This window comes from Heloderma suspectum, chromosome 2 (assembly GCF_057233095.1).
Source record: "Heloderma suspectum isolate Gila_16-S chromosome 2, 16-S_ref, whole genome shotgun sequence".
In the NCBI taxonomy this organism is placed as follows: Eukaryota; Metazoa; Chordata; class Lepidosauria; order Squamata; family Helodermatidae; genus Heloderma; species Heloderma suspectum.
The window spans coordinates 221,554,525-221,578,397 of NC_139459.1; the positions used below are offsets into that span (position 1 = coordinate 221,554,525).

General features: G+C 45.4%; 1 protein-coding gene across 1 annotated transcript in view; it reads right to left on the reverse strand.

The window, feature by feature from the left end:
- The window catches only part of RNF157 (ring finger protein 157), a 105,077-nt gene extending 83,336 nt beyond the window's left edge, over positions 1-21,741 (reverse strand). Inside the window, exon 1 of the mRNA XM_084838180.1 lies at positions 21,036-21,741. Coding sequence (XP_084694306.1) covers positions 21,036-21,123 — 88 coding nt within the window. The 5' untranslated portion in view covers positions 21,124-21,741. The remainder of the gene's footprint in view (positions 1-21,035) is intronic.
- Positions 21,742-23,873: the final 2,132 nt, after the last annotated feature.

A 23,873-nucleotide genomic window follows, 5' to 3' on the forward strand; every position in this document is an offset into this window, starting at 1 on the left:
GTACAAAGTCACCACCCCAGCCAGACAACCCACACAGGTACCTTCAATTTTGGCAGGGAACATTGGCCAATCCTAAAGTAAAGCCCCACCTGGGCACCACTTGTGGAATCCTTTTTCTTCTGTCTCTCTCTGCTTAACTGCTCTCAGACACATGGCTTTTGTAATGCTCACTCAGCTTGCTTTAATTCATTCAAGTAGACAGAAACCTCCTAGAGGTTCCCTTTCATTCACCAGAGTGAAGATATTGATCCCTTTGTTCTACCTCATCCTGAGTCTGGCCCATAGCCCTTTGGTACGCTTTGCTTTGAAGTCCATACCTGCCCTTGAGTTCAGGCATCCAGGCATTATTCAATCACAGGGCTCAGCGTGGACAGACTTGTCGCACAGCTCCATGGTCAGTCTGGAGTTTCCTCAGCTCACAAGCCCATTCCTCCTAACCCTCCTAGCTTTGTCCCTCTCCCACTCTGCTTAGCTTAGCCCACATTTCCAGGGCCAGAGCTCCTCTCTCCTTCTTCACCTTGTGTGCTCAGATGGGTCCACTGACTTGTATATCCAGACTGAGCTTCACTCCCTGGTGAAGCACCCATTGCAGTTCTCTAGCAGGCTTCCATCCACAGCATACCCTCTCTATACTTTGAGCTGAAAGCTATGCTCTACAGGAGGATGCTGTGCAGACATTGCTTACTCAGTGGCCTATCCATTCAGTGGACAAGCAACAGTCTATGGCACTGTATCAAGATTACCCCAGGGTCTTGAGTCAAACACAACTACCTACATACCCACGGTTTTGGCTAGTTTCCCTCCCTTGCCTCATTCCTTGAGTTCCCTTGCCTCTAACCATGTTTCTTATTTTTCCTCAGAGTAGTCAGGGTCCAAGGAGAGATCTTGGTTTTATTATTATTATTATTATTATTATTATTATTATTATTATTATTATTTTCTTTATTTAACACATTTGTATCCCGTCCTATATCATTAAGATCTCAGGGCGGCGTACAGATGAAATAAATTTAAACAGTATAAAATATAATATTTTAGGCTCTCAATTCCAAGTTCTATTTCTGCAACCAAATTGTTTTGGCTCCAAGGTCCCACAAAACAGCTTAGCCAGCCGTTCAGTCTTCCTATCATCACCTTGAGCCCAAGGATCCAGCCATTTGGCTATTTCCACAAAACTCTGTACTCAAGGGTATCTAGGCAGTGAGGGGGGTTACCCATTTTGAATTTGTGACCGGCAGCCTGCTGACCAGAATGTAACCTGAGCTCTCTGTGAGTTTCCAATTATCTAGTACCAACCAGGAAGTGGGGTCCTGTGAAACTAGACAGATATACCCATGTTGACTCCATTTCTCCTTCTTTCTCCTGATGTATCTCTGGATCTATCCATTCTGCCCCTTGTGTGGCCCGCCCTATGCCATCCAAGGTTGGGTTTCCTCCCAGACCCTGCACTGCCTTTCCCGTTCTGCTCCTTATTTGGTGAACACCAATTCCCTGCCTCTGTCTTTCTCTATCCCGTTATTGTTATTAGGAGTATTGTGCCGGTCCAAGTGCTAGGGGGCTGGTATACTAACCAAGCATTTTTCTTCTTCTGTAAAATACTCTGTAGTAAAAAAAACACCTCACACTGATTGACCCTGATGGTTTTTAGAGATAATTTCCCCCATGTTGTTCAGGTACAGCACATGATCTGTGCACATATACCACTGCTCTGGGAAAGATCCCTATATTTTGGGGTTCGGACATACGTGTACATGTGAGTTTGTGCATGTGTGAATGAGGACATGCAGTAACAGAACACAACTGCCCGGTGGTATAAAACTAGCACAGCCTTTAAAAAGTTAATATGCTCTCTGACAACCAGATGGCCTAACAAGATGCTCACTGGGACCCAGGAGCAAAATGCACAGCACCAAACAACTCTGTGAGAAGATTTTATATATATATATATATATATATATATATATATATATATATATATTTTAAAAGCAGCTAGTCAGCCAGCACATGGCTTACACAAATAGCAAGCTGGTGAGCATTAGCGTTATATTTGTCTTCTTCCAAAAGGAGATAATCTCAGGTGTTACCAGGCTGCCTTAATTATCAAGCCATCTCCCCAGAGCCCTGGTCTCCATTGCCTTTTGTACAGCAGGCGGTTATTAGAGAGACTTATCCCTCAAACATTTACATCACCCAAGCAGCAAGGCGGGCAAGGGTGGAGGGTACAGGAGGAATCAGGGAACACTGGGCTTTTGCTTGAATAAAAAATTTAACTGTATTACATGGAAACACACAAAGAATGAACCCTGGCCAGCCTTTGGTGACAAAATACTCCCTCCACCCCTGCTACAGTCTTAGAGGAAGCTGCCCTCTAAGAAACAGTGCAAGTTAATCTACATCCTGGCTCAGTGACAGAGGGCATCCTCAGCAGATTCAATCCCCGCATCTCCACTTAAAGAAGCCTTCCACCAACCTGGTGCTCTCCAGATGTGTTGGCCAATGGCTATGCTGGCTGGGGATGATGGGGGTTGTAGTCAAACACATCTGGAGGATTGAGGAAGGCTAACCTAAAGGTTCTCATGTAGCAGGACTGGGAAAAGACCTTGGCCTGAGTGCTTGGAGAGCTACTGCCAGAGTAGACAATACTGAGCTAAGTAGAGCAGCAGCCCAATTCAATGCCTCACTGTTTTTTATTTATTGAATTTATACCCTGCCTTTCTGCCAAAAATGGTGCTCAAGGCAGCTAACAAAAATAAAATACCGATGACAATACATCAATTAAAACATAATTAAAACATAACAATAAAAGTTATAAACAGCACCCAACCAGTTAAAACACCCTTCAGTAACAACTATGCTTTTCAGCAGTGCTGGATCTCACCCATTTCATGTCTCCTGTGGCCACTCTCCAAGTAAAAGCTCTGCAACAGTGTGCTCAGAAGGCCTGTGATGAGCCCTGGAGCCTTCAGGAACAGTTCCCCATACTAATCATTGCTAGCCTCTATGGCAGACCAAGTCTAAGATGGATTGCCACAATCCAAAACAGGGGCTCTAAAGCAATTCCTGTCCTCAACACACACAGGTATTTCTTCCTTGCAATACTTACCCAGGGATGCAAAATACTTCCACATGGTCAGGAGAATTTGGCTCCAGGACTCTGAATGTCACCTTGCATTTCCCAATGACTGGCAAAAGCAGATCACGCAAAATAAGCAAATATACGCAGGTTTGCTTAATGTGATCCAGCTTGTGATGGCACCAGCCCTAAGGCACAAATAAAACTGAGTTAAATAATCATGAAAAGGTGCTTCCAGACAAGGCTTTTATCATACCATTGTCCTGCCTTATTCATGGGGTCCACACAACATAATCTTTGGTTTGTAATCCTCCCATGTTTTCCCACTGATTCTTCAGTATTTTTTCTTACTGCAGAAAATCTGTTAAGGAGGAAAACATGGAATAGCTGCACACCTTTTAACTGGTAGCACTAGGAGCCCTTCATCTGGAAGCACCCTTGGGCACAAACCTAAAACCTATCCTGGGTAGATCTACTTACTAGTGCACCAAAAAGCATAGGATTTGCATATTAAAGCACCACATCTTAACCTCAGCTCTAGGTAAGCAGTAAAGTCTTACTACAGTCTTCCATATTGTGCTTGGTTGCCCCTTAGGCTCTATGCATCCTCACGTTCCCTTGATCTTTCAACCTCAATCTCCTTCGTCTGCTCCTCCTTCCTTGGAGTACGGGGGTCTAGATGCAAAAACGGACAAGGTCTCTGTACTTTTCATAGTTGTGCATAAGAGGGAATTTCAGCACGTAACGCTTGCATGACAAACTACACCTTTTGCATCTTTTTGGCAAATTTAAGGTATATATTTATCAGAAAAAATATCGGAAAGAACAAAACACACCCCTCAAGCCACAATTTTTAAACTGTTGTAACTCAGCCATTTTTCAACTGATATTTTGGGGGCGGGGGTGGGGGTGGGGGGGATCATCTGCTTGTACACCAAGGAGATCCCAGTTTTCAGACTCGCTGGTATTCCTCTAACAATTTTATAAAGAATAGAATGTTCATGTTTTGTAACATTAGAGCACTAAATGTTCACTCTGCCTTTCTCTACCCAAGAAGCAAATGTGGGTCTATAATAAGGCCAGCTTCCTTTCAAAGGGTGCTTTGAAACAGGAACAGCAAAGCAGATAAGCTGGAAAGAAAGTCATCTTAAAAATAAAAAAGGCATTGCTGAGACTTGTTTCTTTGTTGTAGTCAGTGGAGGATCTATAGAACAAATATTCTCTTGAAGGAAAATCTCTCTAAGGCAGGTAGTGCCTTCTACTTCAATTACTGCATACACATTCAGAGAGCAGCAACTTAACATGACACTCTTTGGATCAGTGAGCCTTTGAGATTTCCCTCCCCTCTTCAGGGTGACATAAAATATAGAGGAGGACTATTTGTGCCCTAGTAGCTATAATCTGAATGAAGTCAGCATCAGTTGTCTACCCACCATTGTGAAAAGTATGGCTGAAAGTCTTAATACATTAATCACTGATTAAAAAGAGATTTCAGTCTAATCAGATTTTGATCTGACCAGTGAGACATAGCATGGACAACAATATAATTTTCCATTTATAATTGAACATTTATAATTAATTCTCAATTTACAAGCCGGTCCTCCTGTCTGAAATGCCAACCACTGAAGAGCTGAGTAATACCTTATGGGCACAGAAAGAAAAACCTACAATGCAAGATCTAGTGGATTAAAATCCCACTCAGCACATTTCACCACTGGCACCGAATGGCAACTGAAATAATGAAAGTACAAGTGGGACCTGCAACAACATTTCCTGGTTCACATATAATGACAACCCAGAGCACAGGTTGAGTATGGGTTGGCATTGAATCATGGGCTGTTGTTACATGTGAACCCTACACTATGGTCTAACTAAGGGTGGTTAACCACACACAATGCAGAAAGAGAATCCATTGGTTTGTTGTTGGGTTGTGAACTCTGGGTTGTTCATAGTTAACAACCCATAGTTAAACTATAATGTAGGGTTTGCACATAACAGCAACCCATAATTCAACAAGAGCCCATACTCGACCCATACTCTGGGTTGTCATTATGTGCGAACCAGGCCAATATTCACATGTAATGAACTATGGAGTGTTCCAGCCAGCCAGGCAGTCCTTCTTGCAGGATACTCCATTCCATCACATCCCCACTGCCCCCACCTCTGTGTTTTCTATTCCCTCCCCAAAGTCAATCAGCATTGTGCCCATTGAGCTCACTCATTTCTCATTGGGCTGGGATTTATCCCCTGAGGCTTCCTCACTCTTGGGTGCAGATGGTGCCCTTTTGTCTACACAACGATCCACACTTGGGGAATGAATTCACAATTTGTATACAGGATGTAATGTTTTCCAGAGGGGTAGCCATGTTTATTCATTTGGTGCAACACAGGCTATGGATGCAATCCTATGCATGCTAAGACAGAAAAAAGCATGGCTGGCTGGGGAATGCTGGGAGTTGTAGGAGTTTTTTTTCCTGTCTAAACATGCATACGATTGTGCCTTAAGAGTGTAGTTACACCCTACAGATTATGTTTTTATTTGTTTTACCTTCTGAATTTTTTGTAAACTGTCTTGGTTGGTTTTAGAAAGGTGGTAGAGAAATGCGACAAATAAATAAATAAATAAATAGAAATAAAATCTAGATTGATACATTTATTATGGCATAAGTTTTCATGAATTCTAGTCAACAAAAGCTTAAGCCATAATAAATGTGTTAGCCTTTAATAAATGTGTTAGTTGGGGGGTGGGAGAGAATCAGAACAGGTTGTGTGCAGATACCGAGACACATTTAGGGCCAAACTAGACATGACATGAAGTTCATGAAGGCAATTAACATGCACATGTTTTCCTTATGTAAATAGCTACCACAAGCAAGGGGAATGAGCAGGATCAGGAATGCAGCACGTAGGGATCATGGTGCCAACAAAAATCCCCACCCCCATCCCCAAAAGCTATTACGTTGGCTTAGAGGCAGTGATGGAACAGCAGAAAGAACCACTCTCTAGGATAAGTGGGAGCCTAGTTGTATTGCAAAACAATGTCAATCTCCTGATTAAAGCCACTCATTTCGGATGATTTTCTGGAAGAATTACTTGTCTGCGTTATTTGTTATTCTGTCATTTGCCAATATTTGCAAAACATCATCCTGTTATTGAGATACTGCAATATTTGTTTGAAATTACTTAATTTATCTGATAACCAGAACAAGCACTGATCTATTAAAAACAAACACAAAAATCAATCCTTTGTTCAAACGATATTGACAACAATATTTATTTCCATTTGGAACTGGTCCAAGGCCAAGCCAAGACATTTTGCTGCCTGAATCTTCTTTCAATACTGGTGATGGGACAACATCCTCCTGAGGGCAGCAGGCTAGAGTAGGGGGTGCCAGGCAGTCTGCTTGTCCTAAAAACCTCTCTGCCTCCTCACTCTGGCTAAAGATGCAGCCAGCCTTGAGCTAGTCCTCTTGTTATCTTCAACAAAATAAAATGAATACTGTAGTGCCTGTCCCACATGCTAATGTGCTGGGTGCAGTATACAACAAATCCACAATACTTTTAAGCCCTTCTAAAAAGACAGTTTCAAATGGGGGGGGGGAATCTATGGAATGGCACAGCTGAGGGAAAACATGCAGTAGGGGAACCAATAGTAGAATATCCTAAAACTTTCCTAGAAAACAAAAAAGCTGGGACAGAGAAATTAAGTGAAAGACCATATTTCTTCTATGTAAGCCCAGCAGAAAGCCTCTTGGTATGACAGAACAGATTAAAGAGGCAAGTGGTAACTTGACAATATAATAGCATGTATGAAAGAGAAATTAAATGAGCTGTGCTTATCCAAGCATCCTTTCCGATAAGTAGCGCAGAGAGAGAGAGAGAGAGAGAGAGAGAGAGAGAGGAAGGAAGGAAGGAAGGAAGGAAGGAAGGAAGGGAGGGAACATAATCCAAGTGTTTACAGCCCACACAGGACTGCCACATAAAGAGTTCCATATAACGGTCTTCAGGAAGATCAGAGCTTAGAAACCCATAAAAATGCCACATGTAAAAAAAGAAAAGACCTGACTCTATGAAGAACACTCTCTTGGCCTGTTGCCTCCATTTACAATCTGCAGTTTAGCCTACCTTACAGGGTTATTGAGAAAATTTAAAAAACGGGATAGCACCATTTATGCTGCCCTGATCTTTTTGACAAAAGGACAAGATGCAAGTGTGATAAGCAGTTAGAGTCTTTTTTTTTTGTCTCTGCTGAAGAGGAAATGAAGGGCCTCTTCACAGGTTATAAAATGCCTATATAAATAATAAAACACATCAAAAGTCACTTCTGGGCATGAAATTATGCAACTCCTGTGCGCCCCACATCAGAATTCTACATACATACCAACTGCTTTATGGGGCGTGCATGCATTACAAGGCACTGCTTCCCAAAGTATGTGCCCACAGCTCTTTATACAAACATAGGATCAGTCAGCACATGTAGATAGTCACGTGTGATATTTGCACAATTTCCCACACAGAAGAGGCTTTGGTGGTTACAACTAGTGAGGTGACCCTAAACAAAAGTATCAGCCATTCTTGCTACCCTTGAAATCATACCAGCTGTAGCCAGTTGTTCATTTTCAGCCCTATCTTATCACGATACCTGCTCCTCCTTTGCTATCGACCTTTTGTTTCCAAATCCCCACAACTGATACAGCAGATTCCGCCTGCCCCTGCTTCTCAATTTCCATCTTACCCATCCAGTGCATGCTGTACGACCTCTGGCCAGAGCCAGTGTCACTTCTATGGTCTGTACAGGTACCTTGTAATGTACACGCCAGCAACACTTCTGTGGTCTAGTACTAGGGTCCCCAGTGTCGTACTTGTGGGCACTAATATGGCCGCAGACACCTCCCTTGGTGCCCGCCAGGCTCCCTGACCCTTCTGATTTTTAAAAAAGTTTCATCCTCTTAATTTAAAGATGTTTGCCTTCTGTGAAAGGGGTATTTTATTGTGCTTTGCAAGGGACAAATATGTGGTTTGGCATTTGAGCACAGACTCCACCTCTGCCTTGTACTCAGTTTATATCTCTGAGCCTCATTGGTTTGCTTTCTGTGGAATTGGTGTTGAAGCAGAAAACTGGGCACAGAAGCGTGGTTTTCTGTTTGGGAGCTCAGATCACCTCTCGGCCTTGTGCTTAGATTCTGGGGTAAGTTACTTCTCTTTTAACCTCATCACTTTGTCTTCTGGGAAATGGATGTTTTTTGACTGGCTATGCCCACCATAGCAACCATTTTGTGAAGAGCACCCATGACACTCAAAATTCCAGATGTGCCCACTGGCCGAATAAGGTTGGTGACCCCTACTCTCATATAATGATGGCTTTGGGAAGCCCATCCCCTGCCCAAGTAGATCACACCACCGCCGACAGTGTGTCACAGCAATGGCATCGCCTTTTAGAATTACTTTTACGCAAAAGACAATGGGAGGGTCAGCAGAGCTGAAGGAGGGCAGAGGCCTTCTGTTCCTTTAATGGCAGTGTCAAAAACAGAATTTCAGAATGTGAAGTTACAGGACAAGCTACTTTTAGTAAAATCCAACTGCGGCGCAGTTATTAAAGGTAGAGAAGCCCTGTCTCACCTGGATGCCCTAGAGAGAGAACGCAGGGAGATGGGTATGTATGATTTAAAAAAAGAAGAAGTGGGATCCCATGTTGCAAGTTGTAGCTAAAGGTCAGTTGTAGGTCTAAAAAGGTTGAAGACCACTATAGTAAGTGATCTTAGCCAGCCAGCACTCATCTATACAACGGGGGTAATGCTAGTCTGTGTTATAGCTTGCTGTTACAATTACTTAAGTCAGCCTTCCCCAACCTAGTGCCCTCCAGAGGTGTTGGATTACGACTCCTAGCATCCCAGACAGCTGCTGGTTGGGGATGCTAGGAGTTGCAGTCCAACACATCTGGAAGGCATCAGGTTGGAGAAGGCTGACTTAAGTAATGGATGTGAAGTATCAAAAAGCACCATATAAATGCTAATTAATGTATTATTGGCACAGAAATGGCATTAAGAACAGGGACAGTACCAGCATTTTTCCCCACTTCCAAAAGTCTTTGTCCCAGATGACATATGATTAGAAAGGAGAGGGAGACATCTAGCTCAAAACAATAAGCCAATTACAGCAGCTTGGCAGACATCTGCCCCAGGAGGCCTAAAACCTAATTAAAGACGGTTAAGCTATTGCAGGAGAGATGGTCCCTGAAGAAATCTACAACTTCTGAGGTCACAAGGAACACATAATGGGGTGGTGTGCGGGGAGAGAATGACCTGATTTGCACATGACAACAGAGTATGGGTTAACTATGGGTTCTGGGGTGTGATTCCACCAGTGATTTACTCCAGCCTGGTTGCATGTTGAGCTCGCACAGTTTACATGACGTCGTGCTCATCCAGCAGGCGTCCCGGAGTATATCACAGAAAAAACGTTTCTTCTGAGACTGGTTATAGTCTGACTTTTCCTCTTTACTTCAGCTCAGTTATGGACCTGTTGGGGTGTGTTCTGTCACCCACACTTGTGTCAGTATCATAGTCCTGCCCATGGGGGCATATAGCCCTGTTCATGGGGGGGGGGTCACTCACCTGCCTGTGACCTCACTGACCCAACCCTTTCCCTCCCTGTTTTCCAGAAGTTTCAATGCCGTTTTGGAGCAGGATGCCAAGGGACCAACTTTTAAAATCTACATTGAAAATAAGTGCAAGATCACTAGTGTATATAAGCGTGCTATTGTGGGCAAGCAAGTGCTCCCACTACAGCCTGAAAATACATTTTATCTCAGGTCACTTCCCCAGAACTATGCGTGGGAAGGATCCACGGCTAATATTCCTTTGTGTCCTTCGGTCCCCTTTTGCAAGCTGCATAGTTCAGCTTTCATATATTACATGCTAAGGCGCATACCCACCATGTCAGTATCTCACTATCGCATTTATTCAGGGCTGCCTGCTAATGCGGTAGCCTGGTATTTAGAGGGAAAGGAAAAAAATGGGCGGAATGGAGCATTGGTCTGGGAAGTCTACTCAGAAGTAAATCCTGTTGTGTCCAATGAGGCTTGTTCCTGAGTTTGCCATTAAGGGGAATAGAGCCTGGAGGTGGGAGCCTCTCCTATTGGTTGAGCAGCCCCTGCCAGTCTGGTGACGTTCACTTCCAATCCCCCTACTCCACCCAGAAGTATGTTTCCATCAGGGATTTATAATGGTACGGTGCAGTCCTTCATGGAGCCATGCTGATTTCATGAAAACTCCAGTATTCCTTCATTTGATTCGCCCTTCCATTGTTGTGGAAACATGGCCTTGTGGGTAGAGATGTCAGAGAATTCCGCCACGGATCTCGGGGAGGCTGAATGCCAGCGCATTCGGCCCCCCGAAATCGGTGGCGGAACGGTCTGCCCCCCCGTCCCCCCCCCCAGGACGAGACTTACCTGGGGCGGATCTTCCTGGCAGCGGAGGCTCCGGCAGCAGCTCCGGCAGCGGCGGCTCCCGGTCTTCCAACCAGCTGCCGCCGCTGCCATTTCCAGTTTAAACAAAAAAAAAGACGTGATAGGCTACGTAAAGATTTACGTAGCCTATCACCACTAGGTTTAAAAAAAAAACCATGATAGGCTACGTAAATGTTTATGTAGCCTATCACGTCTGACTTAAAAAACAACAACAATGCACGTACGCAAATGGCGGCGGCCATGGCCGCCGCCATTTGCGTACGCGCATTGTTTGTTTTTGTTGTTGTTGTTGTTTTTTAAGTCAGATGTGATAGGCTACGTAAACATTTACGTAGCCTATCACGGCTGACTGCAGGGACGCAAACGGCGGCAGCTACGGCCACCGCCATTTGCATCCCTGCTAGCCAGCGGCCGGATGTCCGGCTGCTGGCGGAGCCGGCCGCCGGCTCCGCAGAATCCCTGCAGAGCACAGCCAGATGCCCAGGATTCTGGGGGGGGGGGAACGGAGCGCCTCCCCCCCGTCCAGGATTCCGGGGGGGAGGGACGGAGCACCTCCCCCCCACCATCAACATAATCCACAAAAGTTAAGTGACTTTCGTACATCCCTACTTGTGGGTTGTTGTTAGATTTCAACCCTGCACTATGTTTTAACCGCAAACAACTCAGGAGGTTGGTTTGTTGTTGGGATGTGATCTCTGGGTTATTCATGGTTAACAACCCATAGTTAAATCGTAGTGCAGGGTTCATACATAACGTACATTCAACAACAGCCCACACTCACCAAAGTTAAAAAAAAAGTTTCAGATATTTAGGCTAATAATCCATACAAATAATAAGGACAAATCTTGCATGCCAACAGTCATGTTGCTGTCTAAGTGTGAGAGCAGCCACACTTTGCGCACTTGAATAGCTTGCATAGTTCATTTCTCATTTGATCCCGAAGATGCTTTCGTGGTTTCAGCATTGTGCTAAAGGCCCAGGAGGTGGCATGTCTAGAAAGGAGTCTTGACTGGGCCCTGTAGAGAGGAGCAGCCTCATTAACTGCCTACACTTGCTTGCTTTAAAAGTGTAGAGCTATGAAATTCTGATACCGATAGATAGTAGAGAAAATAAACGGCTTACGGATTGACAAGCGGCAGGTATTATTATCCAGGAGCCATTTGTGAATCAACAAGGAAACAGACAAGGGAGCTACTACTGGCAGTCCTAATAATCCACTTGTCCAGAAATCTTATTTCCCAAGAGAACATTTTGCTGTAGACCTGTCTCACTGTGCAGTCTGGAGCAGGCTTCCCCAACCTGGTGCCCTCCAGATGTGTTGGACTACAACTCCCAGCATTCTCAGCCAGCCTCACATTTTCTCCCCTGCCAGGATCCACAACAGTGGATACAACAACATTCATACTGAAGGTTACCCCATCTCTTTCCCACTGGATCTTGCCATGCCTTCAAACTGTTTCTCCTTCTGGCTAGATAATCCGTATTTCCAATTTTCTTGCATGTGCAGGAGAAAATGCCCCCTGCATTTGATAAAGGAACCACCACCACATTGGAGTAATTTTAGAACAAGTCCAAGGCAAGTAGTGAGATTAGCATATTTTTGACACTGAGGGAGGTGGCATGTGTCTGGAGGCTTATTCTGAGAAGTACTAAGCATAATGGTCAATAAACCCTGACTGTACTTCTTTTTCTCTATAGTAAGCAGCACATCTACTTCGATAGAGTAAGCATGCAAGCTTACGAGAAATAGCAGGCTCCTTCCTGGGGCTCCAGTACAAAATGGATTAGGGAAAATGTGTCTCTCGAGAATTCTCTGGCATTTCTATGAATTCAAGCCAGTTTGGCAAGTTCAGAATGTTCACAGCCAACAGGTATTTTATGGTTTTAATTGTTGCAAGCTGCCCACAGAGCTTCAGCTATTGGGTGGTATAGAAATGTAATAAATAAATAAATAGGCATTGCACACACTGCTAAGACATTATCAGTCCTACCCTGATGCTTAATTGCGGAGCTGAGCCCACCCATCTGTCTGGATCATATTTTTACCCAGTCCTACTCGACTAATAAAACAACCCTATTTCATTTTTTAAAGAACTTATTTTAAATGAGGCACTCCAGGGCACCATCTGCTAAGCACTGCTCATCTACAAACCTCATTCAACGAACTGAGGCTGTGCAAGAGCAGCACAACTGTGATCAATAGGTATTCTGGCACGGCCTTTCATATTCTGCTTCAATTGATTTTCTACGGTGCCGTTAGTAGACGAAGCTTTTGCATCCTTCTTATAAACAGAGAAAGACCCTGCATGCTACCTTACTATACAGGGCCAAATTCAGCTACCAAGAGCGCTCCCCTCCTCCATCCATGGGAAAGCCTAGCTGCCAAAACGTCTGCATTGTGACAATGCAGTACAGCCATAGCAAGAATACACCCACTATATTCAGGCCAGAAGTGCCATGGTTCACTCCAGCTACCCTGCCAGCAGCAGCTATCAGGGACATGGAACTGCATCATAAGACTCTCGCATTGTGATGGCAGAAATTCACACAGTATGAAGTCCTAAGCATTACAGCCAGTCAACACTTCCCACAAGATGACATTTTGGGGGTGGAGGTAGTATCCTTGTGGCGGTTGTAACATGTGCTCTGGCCTGAAGTTTTTTCCGGGGTATCAGAGCCTTCGGCTCAGGGACCCCTGTAAGCTATTATTGTATTAAAAAATCAACCTTTATGTAGTGCCCACAGTACATCAAGTGACATGATGATTCCCATGCAGAAGCCTACATTCTAACTAATGACCAGGTCTGAGCTGTAACTGGTGATCCAACTATAAAGCAATTATTCTTTGCATGGAGAAATGTTCTGCTAAAAAAATAAAATCATTTTTTAAAAAGTATATTCCACTAAGATCAGTCCTCCTGAATCATGCAGGTAGAGCTAGAAGGGCCTCTCTTTTTTCCTGTGTTGCTATGTAATTTGCTTGATCCCCTCCAAATTATTTATTTATTTATTTGTTTATTTATTTTATTGCATTTATACCCCACCTTTTTTCCTCTTGCAAGGAACCCAAGGCAGCTTACATTATCCTCCTCCTCTCCATTTTATTCTCACAACAACAACCCTGTGAGGTGGGTTGGGCTGAGAGTGTGTGACTGGCCCAAGGTCACCCAGTGAGCTTCCATGGCTGAGTGGAGACTAGAACCCGGATCTCCCAGCTCCTAGTCCAACACTCTTGCCACTACACCACACTGGCTCTGCAAATTCCTTACAGTGAGGAAGTAATGTATCCAAAATGACACAAACTAACTCATAGGCTAGAAGACAAGAGCCACAGTAACAACTGAGAACACAGCAGGACTTCTACCAGCACTGCTTCCAAGTCAATGCACTACTAGACCAAGAGGATTGCAGAAACCTTGCACCAAGATCACCAAGCTGCTGGTACCTGGGACAATGCTGAACTCATCAGTTTTATTTTTCAATTCATTGATGAAAACAGGTGTGTTCCAGGTAAAGGCTGTTCCCAGTTAAGGCAGCCTTTAAAAGAACATGAAACCAGATGGATACTACACAAAATCATACTAATATGAACTAAAGACCAACTTCAGATGGGGGGAGGACAAAATAAATGTTCCATGTGCAGTGCAGAAACCCTTCCCACACCATAATAATGCCACCCATCATATTTTAGATTTATAGCCAGCCCTATCCTGAAGGTTCAGGGTAGTTAACAAATACAAGGGTCAGCAAAATAGAATAAGATTTATTTAAGTCATTTAGATTTCCCCAACTTAACTCTGAGCCCTATAAATCAATGTGATAAAAAAGGAATGAGCCACAGACCCACCCATCTCCACCCCCCCACATAGCAAAGCCAAAAGTTACACTCTCTGATTAGAGTTACCATCCATCCTAGTCTAGTCCTTATTCCCCTCCCTTCCTTTATGACCTCTAACATGTTGAATCCATCCCATAACACCAGTCAAATCTCCAAGGCAACTCTTCAGCATAAGGTTAGTCCCTCTAGGCACCTATACCCAATCTATTTATGGACATTCTGGATGCTTCAAAAGCAGCAAGATTTAGTGTCCAGAAACCTACGAGCTTTTAAAGAATATCATTTTGAATCACAGAAAGCAACTACTGAACCATCAGATTAAGGACTCAGCTCATCACATGCTGGTTCTTGCCTATAAAGCCCTGAACGGCTTGGGACCAGGATATCTGCAATATGAACCTGCCCATAGTTTATGGTCTTCAGCCATGGCCCTACTGTATGCTCCACTGCCAAAAGAAGCTAGGTTTGTGTGCTTGCTAAACGGGGCCTTTTCTGTGACAGCACCTCAATTGTGGAACTCTCCCCCAGAGGGTTTGATTAACTCCTTCATTGCTCAGTTTCTGGAGGGCAGTAACAATATTCCTGTTCTGCTAGCATTGTATGATTTGTAATTAGGTCTAAAGCTGGTTTTACTCTTTTGAAGGGTTTTTGTTGTTTAAAATTATTTTAATGTTTGTGTTGCATGCCACCTTGAGGGCTTTATGCTGAACATCAGACTCTAAATATTTTAATAAATAAAAATGTTCGTATGACCACCATTCAGTTCACCTGGAAATAACAGGTGTCTGTTTTATCAATACAGTTGCCTGCATCTAAAGGCTTGCTGATTAAAACTCCCCCCCACCCCACCCCACCCCACCCCACCCCAGTTAGCAGAACAGTGACTCTGGCAGAAATGGCACTGCCAGCATTCCAACAGCCTTACAGCATAAGGAAACAATCTGGGTAGGACCCCCATAGAAAAATGATTCCATCTGCAAGGGACCAGAACTAGGCCACTGATTGACCAGAGACACTCAGTGCTTCGACAGAAAGAAGCTGGAGCCCGCAGAAGCTCAGTGCTGGCTGATCAGAGCTGCCTCATAAATTTCAGAGCTAACTAGTCTCCCCCTTACTCTGATGTCATCCTGCTTGCCCACTAAGAAAGTGCCACCAATTAACTGCACATCCATTTCCACCACAATTAGCAATGATTGCTTAAATACACTAGTTTCCCCCACACAGACGGGTGTTTCCAGTATTGTGAAATTGCCCTGCCTCATTCACGGATGTTTATGGGTGGTCCAGACAACAACATCTTCCACTTGTAACCCTCCCTTGTTTCCCCACTGTTTCTTCCAACTTTTTTCTTACCACAAAAAATCTGTTGAGGAGGAAAATATGGAATAGATGCACAATGCTTTTTGGCTGGTGGTGCCAGCTGCCCTCCGTCTGGAAGCACCCACCAATACTGTCAGCCACATGTGAGCTAATAGGTGATGGGCTCTCTGCCTGCTCAGAGTCAGTGTGAATGTAATGGTTGGTAACCCAATGGCCCCTTTAAATGGGGAATACATATTTCTGGTGAGTGAAGGAATCTTTCCCACAGGGGGGAAAAACCATTTTTGCTGATTTGGCGCAGGGAAAGGGTTAAGTACCCCGCCCTCCCATCACTTCTTTGCTCCCAAACACACCCCCAGCAGAAGTGCCTTTTAGGGCGCAATGCTATGCACATTTAGACAGAAATAAGTCCTGCAAATCCCAGCATACCCCAGGCAGCATGGCTGCCTGGGGGATGCTGGGAGTTGTAGGGCTTATTTCTGTCTAAACGTGCATAGGATTTTACCTTTAATCATCAAAAGGGGTCCTTAGGCTAGCATTGCATGCAGTTGTCTGCAAAATGTAGTTTGTGCCCACGTTTGTACGCTCAATGTTTTGTTAAACTACTACATATTGTAACATTTAAAAACATTAATAGAAAAAAGTTCAAATGCATCGAACTTCTATCAGGAAGATTAACCCTGAGATAACAGCTTTTTGTTTTACCTAGGTATCTTTACTTCTTTCTCTTGGCCTCCATCTACTACCACTCATACCACAATTAGTTTAGAGGGTCTCACAACATTATTCCTTTAAGAGGATGCACTGCATGCTTATCTCAATTTGCCATTTTTCAGAAACAAAGTCAACAGGCTTCACCACAGGAGGCTAAAATCCTGTATCCTTACCGGGGCTTCTGCTTCTGGATTCTTTGCAGGATTAAGATCAGCTCCTTTATACAGGCTGAGACAGGCTGTTTTTCTTAATTTCTTGGCAAGTTCTATATATTTCATTTTTACAGCCACTAGATGGCGCTGCTGTTCTAGCACTGTTAGGGAAGTACACCCTGCAAGTAAAGTGCTTCATAGCGCTTCCTAGAGAAAAATCAACTTTCCTCATGCTTTACAAAGGTGGGATAAAGGTCATAAGCCATAGTAGGGACCCTGGGGGTTGATGACATCGTGAAAAGGACCTGCAAACTTTCATGAGTAAGCAATCTTGACTGCATGATATAAGCCCCATATGGAGAAGCCCAAAGTAAGCTGAAAGCAAGTAGAAGCTGAACCCTGGGGATTTCCATGATTCCCACCTCTACGCTAATGATGGTCAATTCTTGAGCTGTCTCTCATCCTTCTTGCCCATCTCATGGGCCAACTATATACCTTTAGAACTTTGTGGGGTCGGGTAAGAATATTTGGAGGGGTGGTTTCGAGTAGGAAAATGACAGGCACATAACAATTTGTTTTATTTATTATTACATTTATATCCCGCCTTTTTTCCCCTCCAAGGGACCCAAGGTAGCTTACATGATCCTCCTCTTCTCCATTTTATCCTCACAACAACCCTGTGAGGTAGGTTAGGCTGAGAATTAGTGACTAGGACAAAGTCATCCAGTGAACTTAATGGGTGAGTGGGGACTAGAACCCAGATCTTCAGAGTCCCAGTCCAACACTCTAACCACTGCACCACAGTGGTTTAAGTAGGTTCTCCCTTCCCTATCACATATCCACTCTGATTTTGCCCTTTTGAAACATTTTTTCAGGGGGGGGACATATGTTTTTGGTGTAATGTCTAGTTAGCTAGCCCCAGAAATGGCCTCTGGGCAGGAACTGTATTAGGTGCTGTACAGCACACAGACATAACACACTGCATTATTGTTCTTTAGCATGTTTATGGGGTGTATGAATAAGGCCCCCCTACACCAAAGCTTCTTGCTTTCAAGCAGCAGCTTCTGATGAAAAGGTTTTTGTTATAACATAAGCAAGTCAAAACTAAAAAAGGCAACAGCAGTTAAAGAGATTAGTAACCCAAATGGAAAGGCAATTACCACTACTGAACCCACCAAGGACACTGCATAATTCCACAGAATGGGAAGGCATCATTCCATTGTATAACCAAAGAAAGGTGTGAGTTTTTTTAATTTAAAAAAGACAGGCATCATCTGTTTAAGATTACAGATAGCTTAGAAAACACCTTTTATCCCAATTGGTGGAAGAGAAGTTGCTACATGCCAGCAGCCAGGCAGATGTTAGCAAAACGATTCCAGCTGCTTTCCCTGCTGAAAAAATCAGGCATGTATTTTCAATACAGAAACTGAGTTTATCTTAGCAATGACTCTGCAAAGGTCTTTGCTGGTAATGACCAAGACATTTGGGAAACAGAGACATCATTAAGGGCCTTTTTTTTCTTTTAACTTAACTTGCTAGCCGCTTAACAAAATTATCACCCATCATTAGCAGTCTCCAGTGCCTTACAAATCATTCCCAAATAGAAACAAATGTTTTCATCTTCAAAATATTTTATTTTTCTAAGCACATTAAAATATAGCTTAGGACTTCCATGTTACCCTAATGGTAGAAAAATGTTCCTCATGAACATTAATGTGAACAGTGCTTCGCTATGAGTTACTACTAAGTAAACAGACAAAAAACTCCAGCTGCACAACCCAATCCTATGCATGTTTACTCATAAACAAATCTTATTATGTTCAATGCAGCTTACTCCCAGGCAAGTGTGCACAAGAAAGCAGCCTTCATGTTGTAATCAGAAGATGAAATGGAACTAGGATACCATTACACAAATGAATTCAAATTAAGCCTGCAACCCTATGCATGCTTATCTTGGAGTAAGCTCCCACTGAACACTGTAGGACTTATTTCTGAGTAAACATTCATAGGATTGCCCCGTACGTTAAGCATGTGTTTGCCACACCAGGAGAAACGTTTGTACAAGCGGAAGTCCCAACTTCTCCAGATGTTCACTCATACAGGGTTTCTCATATTCCAGGATATCACTTAGATTAACCAATGAAATGGTCGGGGGAGATAAGTATCATCCAGACAGACACTGACAGGTGAAGTCACTCAACAAATTCAGGCAGTGTGGGCTTCAGGCAGCCTTCCCCAACCTGGTGCCCTCCAGCTGTTTGGGACTTCAACTCCCATCAGCCCCAGCCAGCCTAGCCAATGGTCAGGAATTCTGGGAGTTGAAGTCCAAAACATCTGGAGGGCTCCAGGTTGGGGAAGGCTGGCTTAAGAAATAGTCACAATTAGGGCTCAGGATTGCCAGTCCTTAGACCTGTGCTCTGGACACTACATCAGCCCTTGCCTCCCCAGGCCCTCTGCACTACCATGTAAGTAAGACAGCTACCACCCATTCCTAGCAACACACCACTTAACTGAGGAGAGCTTAAACAAGAATGCTCAAGAGAATAAATTGCTTTGACTCCAAAGGATGCTCTCTAGTAACTAGAAACAAAAAGGTGATGTGCCCTTCTGAGTATCTTACGCCACAAAACCCTTTTGTTTTTAATTACACTATCCCAATGAGAATTTGCCTTCAAAACATGTGATTAAAAATAATTAATAGAAGCATGAACTTTATGCACATCTCCCTTTCTAAAATACCACAGTATCTCTTGAGAATTAAATATGCAAAGTAGCTTAGAAACCCTTCATAAACTATTATTATTTATCAGTAGTAAGGTATCAGTCATTTTCCTGCACCCCATTCTAAAACATATTTACTCTGAAGTAGGTCCATTGAAATTTGAGTTACCGCAAGTAATCAGGCAAAGGATATCAGACTTGCAGTACTACCCCATGCACATTTTACTCAAAACTGAGTCGCACTGAGTTCAGTGGGACTTATTTCTAGCATGCATACGATTGAAGCCATGAATACTGTTAGCAGCAGAAGAAATGGAACTGTACAGAGCTACGAAAATCAGCCATGTGAACATTATAAGTTAAGACTAACATACAGAGGACAGCATTACCACTGTTTTTACAAGCCTTGCTCCTCTGTGTTTACAAAGGAAGATGAGCTGCAGGTTTTCTGACTCCTGCACGACTAACACCACCTGCTCAAATACCCCTTTCTATACAGTAGCTCAGTTTACCTTTTTTCAGCAGCTTGATAAAAATTTAGCAGGAGATGCTTTTTCCAGCATGGAAGCTAAGCTGACCAGGAAAGCTCCATCTGCCCTAACTGCTGCATGCCAGCCTGTTGTTAAAGGCATAGGAGCAGAGTCAGTAAAAAGGTGGCAGCCCAATCAATACACAGGGTAGTATCCAATCTTAGTACCACAAAGAGTAGACCCATTGAAATGAATGAGACCTTAGCCACAGCTAACTTAAGTCCCATTCATTTCAATAGGTGTACTCTGCATAGGACTAACACTAGATACTACGCATAGTAAGTAAGCTACATTTTATCCCATTTAACCTGTATCCCTGAACTACCGTTATCCTTAGCTTCTCAAAAAAAGGGAAGAAGGGACAGAACCAAAAAGCTGACTGTGAAGCTATACACCTATACCTGTGGTGTGTGTTTTTAAGGATACATTGATCTTGTCCCACCAAATGCAAAATTTGTTGCAACCCAGTCTTTTCCCATCGATACCAGAGCACGTCTAACTAGCCATGGGAAAAAGGGTTACACAGCAGGACTGATGGGACATTTTCAGGCTGCAATTAGAACATGAACAAAAGTGTACAAACGTACATGCAAGTTCCAAAAATATCCCATTTTAAGAGGTGACACTCAGCAACTGAGAGTGAGAATTACATCTCCAGGCAAACTAGGTTCAGGACCACACAGTGGGAGTTTTGCTCAAATAAGGGGTAGGATGGGGGCTGGGGGGAGAACACAAGGGCTCTAGCCAAAAGAAACCGCAAACGTTTAATGAAAAGGCTCTTTACCAACAAGCATGATGCCATGAATGTTGCTCTTTTAATTCAGATGCCACCGTAACCCGTTAAAGGAGGAGGACCTGGGCGGAAGAAAACCGCATTCTCAGCAGCCAGACCTTTTGATCCACTTGCAGGGAGCTTCATCCTCCCGACACCCAAACTCCCCGAAAACTCATCAGCTGTCCAAAATGCCACCAGTGAAGCGGTTTGGCACACAACCCCCCCGCCCCCGACCCTCAGGGTCGGCCGGGGTGAAGAGGAGCGGGAGAGAAGGAGGAAGACAGCGGCAGCAGAAGCGTCCTGGTTTTTCTCCCCACCGCTGTGCAAAGCAGAGCCGGGATGAGAATGAGGGCTCGCTCGGGCTGGAGTTGAACTGCGCAGCCCTGGCTTGCTTGGTCACATTGCTTCCCACATTCCCCTGCTGCTGGCTCTTTTCAGCCTTACCGGATTCAGGAGGGTATCTGTAGATGGAATTAGACGGGATGTCCACCTCTTCCGCTCCGGCGTTCTGCCTGCTGGTGAGCGCTCCCATGCTTCAAGCGCGGCAGAGAGAGGCAGAGGGCATCCGGGGGCGATTCTGGGCTCGCACCTTTTCCGTGCCAAGGGCGAGGAGGGAGCGGCGGGGGCGAGCGGCAGGGCGCGGGTCAGCAGCTGGCTCGCCCGCCTCCGCTGCAGCTGCGCGGCTCCCTCACTGGAGAAGCTGCCGCATTGCCTTGCCTGCTGCTGCCCCCAGGGGGGCGGCGGCGGTGCCTGCTGCTCGCGAACAGCGGACAGAGGCAGCCATTCCCGCGCCTCTGCCCCTCCCTCCCTCCTCCGCTAGAGCGGAGGGACTCGAACTGGGGACGGCGTAGGCGCGCCGGGCTACCGGGAGCCCCTCACGGAGCGTGATAGCCGGGGTGGCGGAGGGGAGAGCGGGCTGCCCGCGCAGCCAGCGCTGGGCCGGCGGCCGCTGCCTGTCGCTGCTACCAGTGGAGGAGGCCACGGCGGCGGCGGCGGCGGCGGCATCTGCTCTCACTGCAGCAGCCTGGCGAGGAGCTGGGCGCCGCCTCGACGTTAGCGGCCGCTCTGTTCGCCAGCCAATGGAGGCGGCCAGGAGAGGAGGCTGCCGGCGGCGCCTCCTGCCTGCTGCTCGCGCGGCCCCAGCGACTCCCTGGCACAGGGCGGGCGCCACCGACGCCGCCTTCGGCCGGCTACCCAAGTTCACCTTGGGGCTAGAGAGCTCGCTGGAGAGAGGCGGCGCCGCGTCGAAACGCCTTCGGAAAGGAAGGAGAGCCCAGACCTTTCCCGCTCCAGACAGTAGAAGCAGCGGGGAAAGTTTTGCGACAAGAAGACTACTAACGTGCTATGCCTGGCCTCACGAGCCTCTGCTTCACTTTAATTCCTTCTTTCTTTTTAATGCGCCAGCAGTTGCGCTCAAGCCTGCTTGACTGGAAAGAAGCGACAGGCCCGCCAGCCTGCAGGCCCCGACCTCCAGTCTTACGGCCTGAATCTGACTAGGCTTGTTTTCCTCAGAAGTGAGAACCGCTTTGTTAAGGGGACTTCAGTAAACCTGCTTAGGATTTGCAGCCGAATGTGTGGTGGTTTCTCCCTAAACGGTGCAGCTGCCCTACGCGTGTTTATTCAAAAAGGCTCACACGTGGTTCAAGTTGACATGTGCCCTGTGGGCGGCATTAGGTGCTCAGCCTTTATTCTGGCAATGCTCCTACACCTTTAATAGCAGCGTGACAAGCAGAGGACACTTTTTGGGACACAGAAGAGAAAGAAATTAGCAACTTAGGGCAGAATCCTATGCATGTTTAGAAAGAGGAAAAGGCCTACAACTCCCAGCATTCCCCAGCCAGAGTTGTAGAACTTCTTTTAATGTCAAAACATGCACAGGATTGCTCCCATAGTGTTCACCCATGAGACTTGCTGCTTGAAGTACAACAGGGCCCTCTGGGTGCTGCTGGACTCCCAACTCCTTTGAATCCCACCCAGCATGGCCAGTAGTCAAGTATGATGGGACAACTTCTGGAGAGCCACAGGTCTGCCACCCCTGAGGTACAACCTTCATATATTCCAGCGTTGGTCTGACATTAAAAATAAGGGTCTACAGCCAAGTTCAAGTCTTGGGGCCAATCTACATTGTGCCCGCCATCGCACCGAAGTCGGGGTCCTGTCGGGTTAAACGCACTCGAATTAAAACGTGATTATCCACACTCACCCATTTTCCCCCTCGCGGTTCTTGATCGAATGCGCAAGCTCGGTTCACACTCAAGATCTATGCTGTTTTCCTGCTCTTAAAGATGATGGCTCTCATTGCAGGAGCAGAAACTCTTCCTGTTTCTGCTGATTCCCCACCCACCATCCCTGTCTTCCTCTATGTGTGTGTGTAGGGATGGCGCAAGCATCCTGTTGGGGCTCGAAGCCTGGTGAGAGCTTGTCCCTTGCTGCCACCGCTGTAGCATGTGGGGGTGGAGGGAAGAAAGAGGCACCTATCCTCCCCCCGCCCCGCTGGGTCCAGGGCGAGAGGCTGGGGTGTGTCTGCTGATGTTCTTTTCCCCGCGCCAGCCCTTTGCAGCAAGCGCGAGGAAGAGGGGCAGTGGCGATGGCACCCAGCGCTCACGTTTGGGGGGGGGGGGCTGCTAGCTGCTTCGAAGCTTTGCATCTTCGAAGACCGCCCTGTGTTTGTCCCCTGCTCCTGAGATGATGTTAAAATTGTCCATGGACATTTTTATCAATGTTAGTCTGTGGATACTGAGGACTGTCTGCCTGGATATGTCTGTGTTTTCTGTGCAGTGAGCATGGATGGGACTGTGAAAACATTTACGCTTGCCTGGGCAAGTTTGCAGAGCAATCAGACTGGAGAAGCTACGATTCTTCGAAGATTCGCTTCTTCAAAGATTCACTTCTTTGAAGAGTTGAAGATCTGAAGGTTTGAAGATAATGCCTTAATTTTTTTTAAAAAGCTAAAGCGGGGGATAGAGGGGGGTAAAACTTAGTCTCATTTGAAGGGATAGAACAACCCCTTGCTCAATGCAAGCAGCCTGATTCCCAGGCGGTCTCCTATCCAAGCACTGACCAGGACCGACCCTGCTGAGCTTCCAAGATCAGACAAGCACACACACATTCAGCCCTTTGCTTGTTGCTGAGGAAATGGGGAGTGTTGAGGAACCTATGCAAACAGTAGCTGGAAGATGACATGGGGCTGTCAAGAGCTGTGATTGGACAAGAGGGAAATACAAACACCGCCATATATGGACAGGCATGGGCGGGGACTACAACCAGATATGGTGATGAACA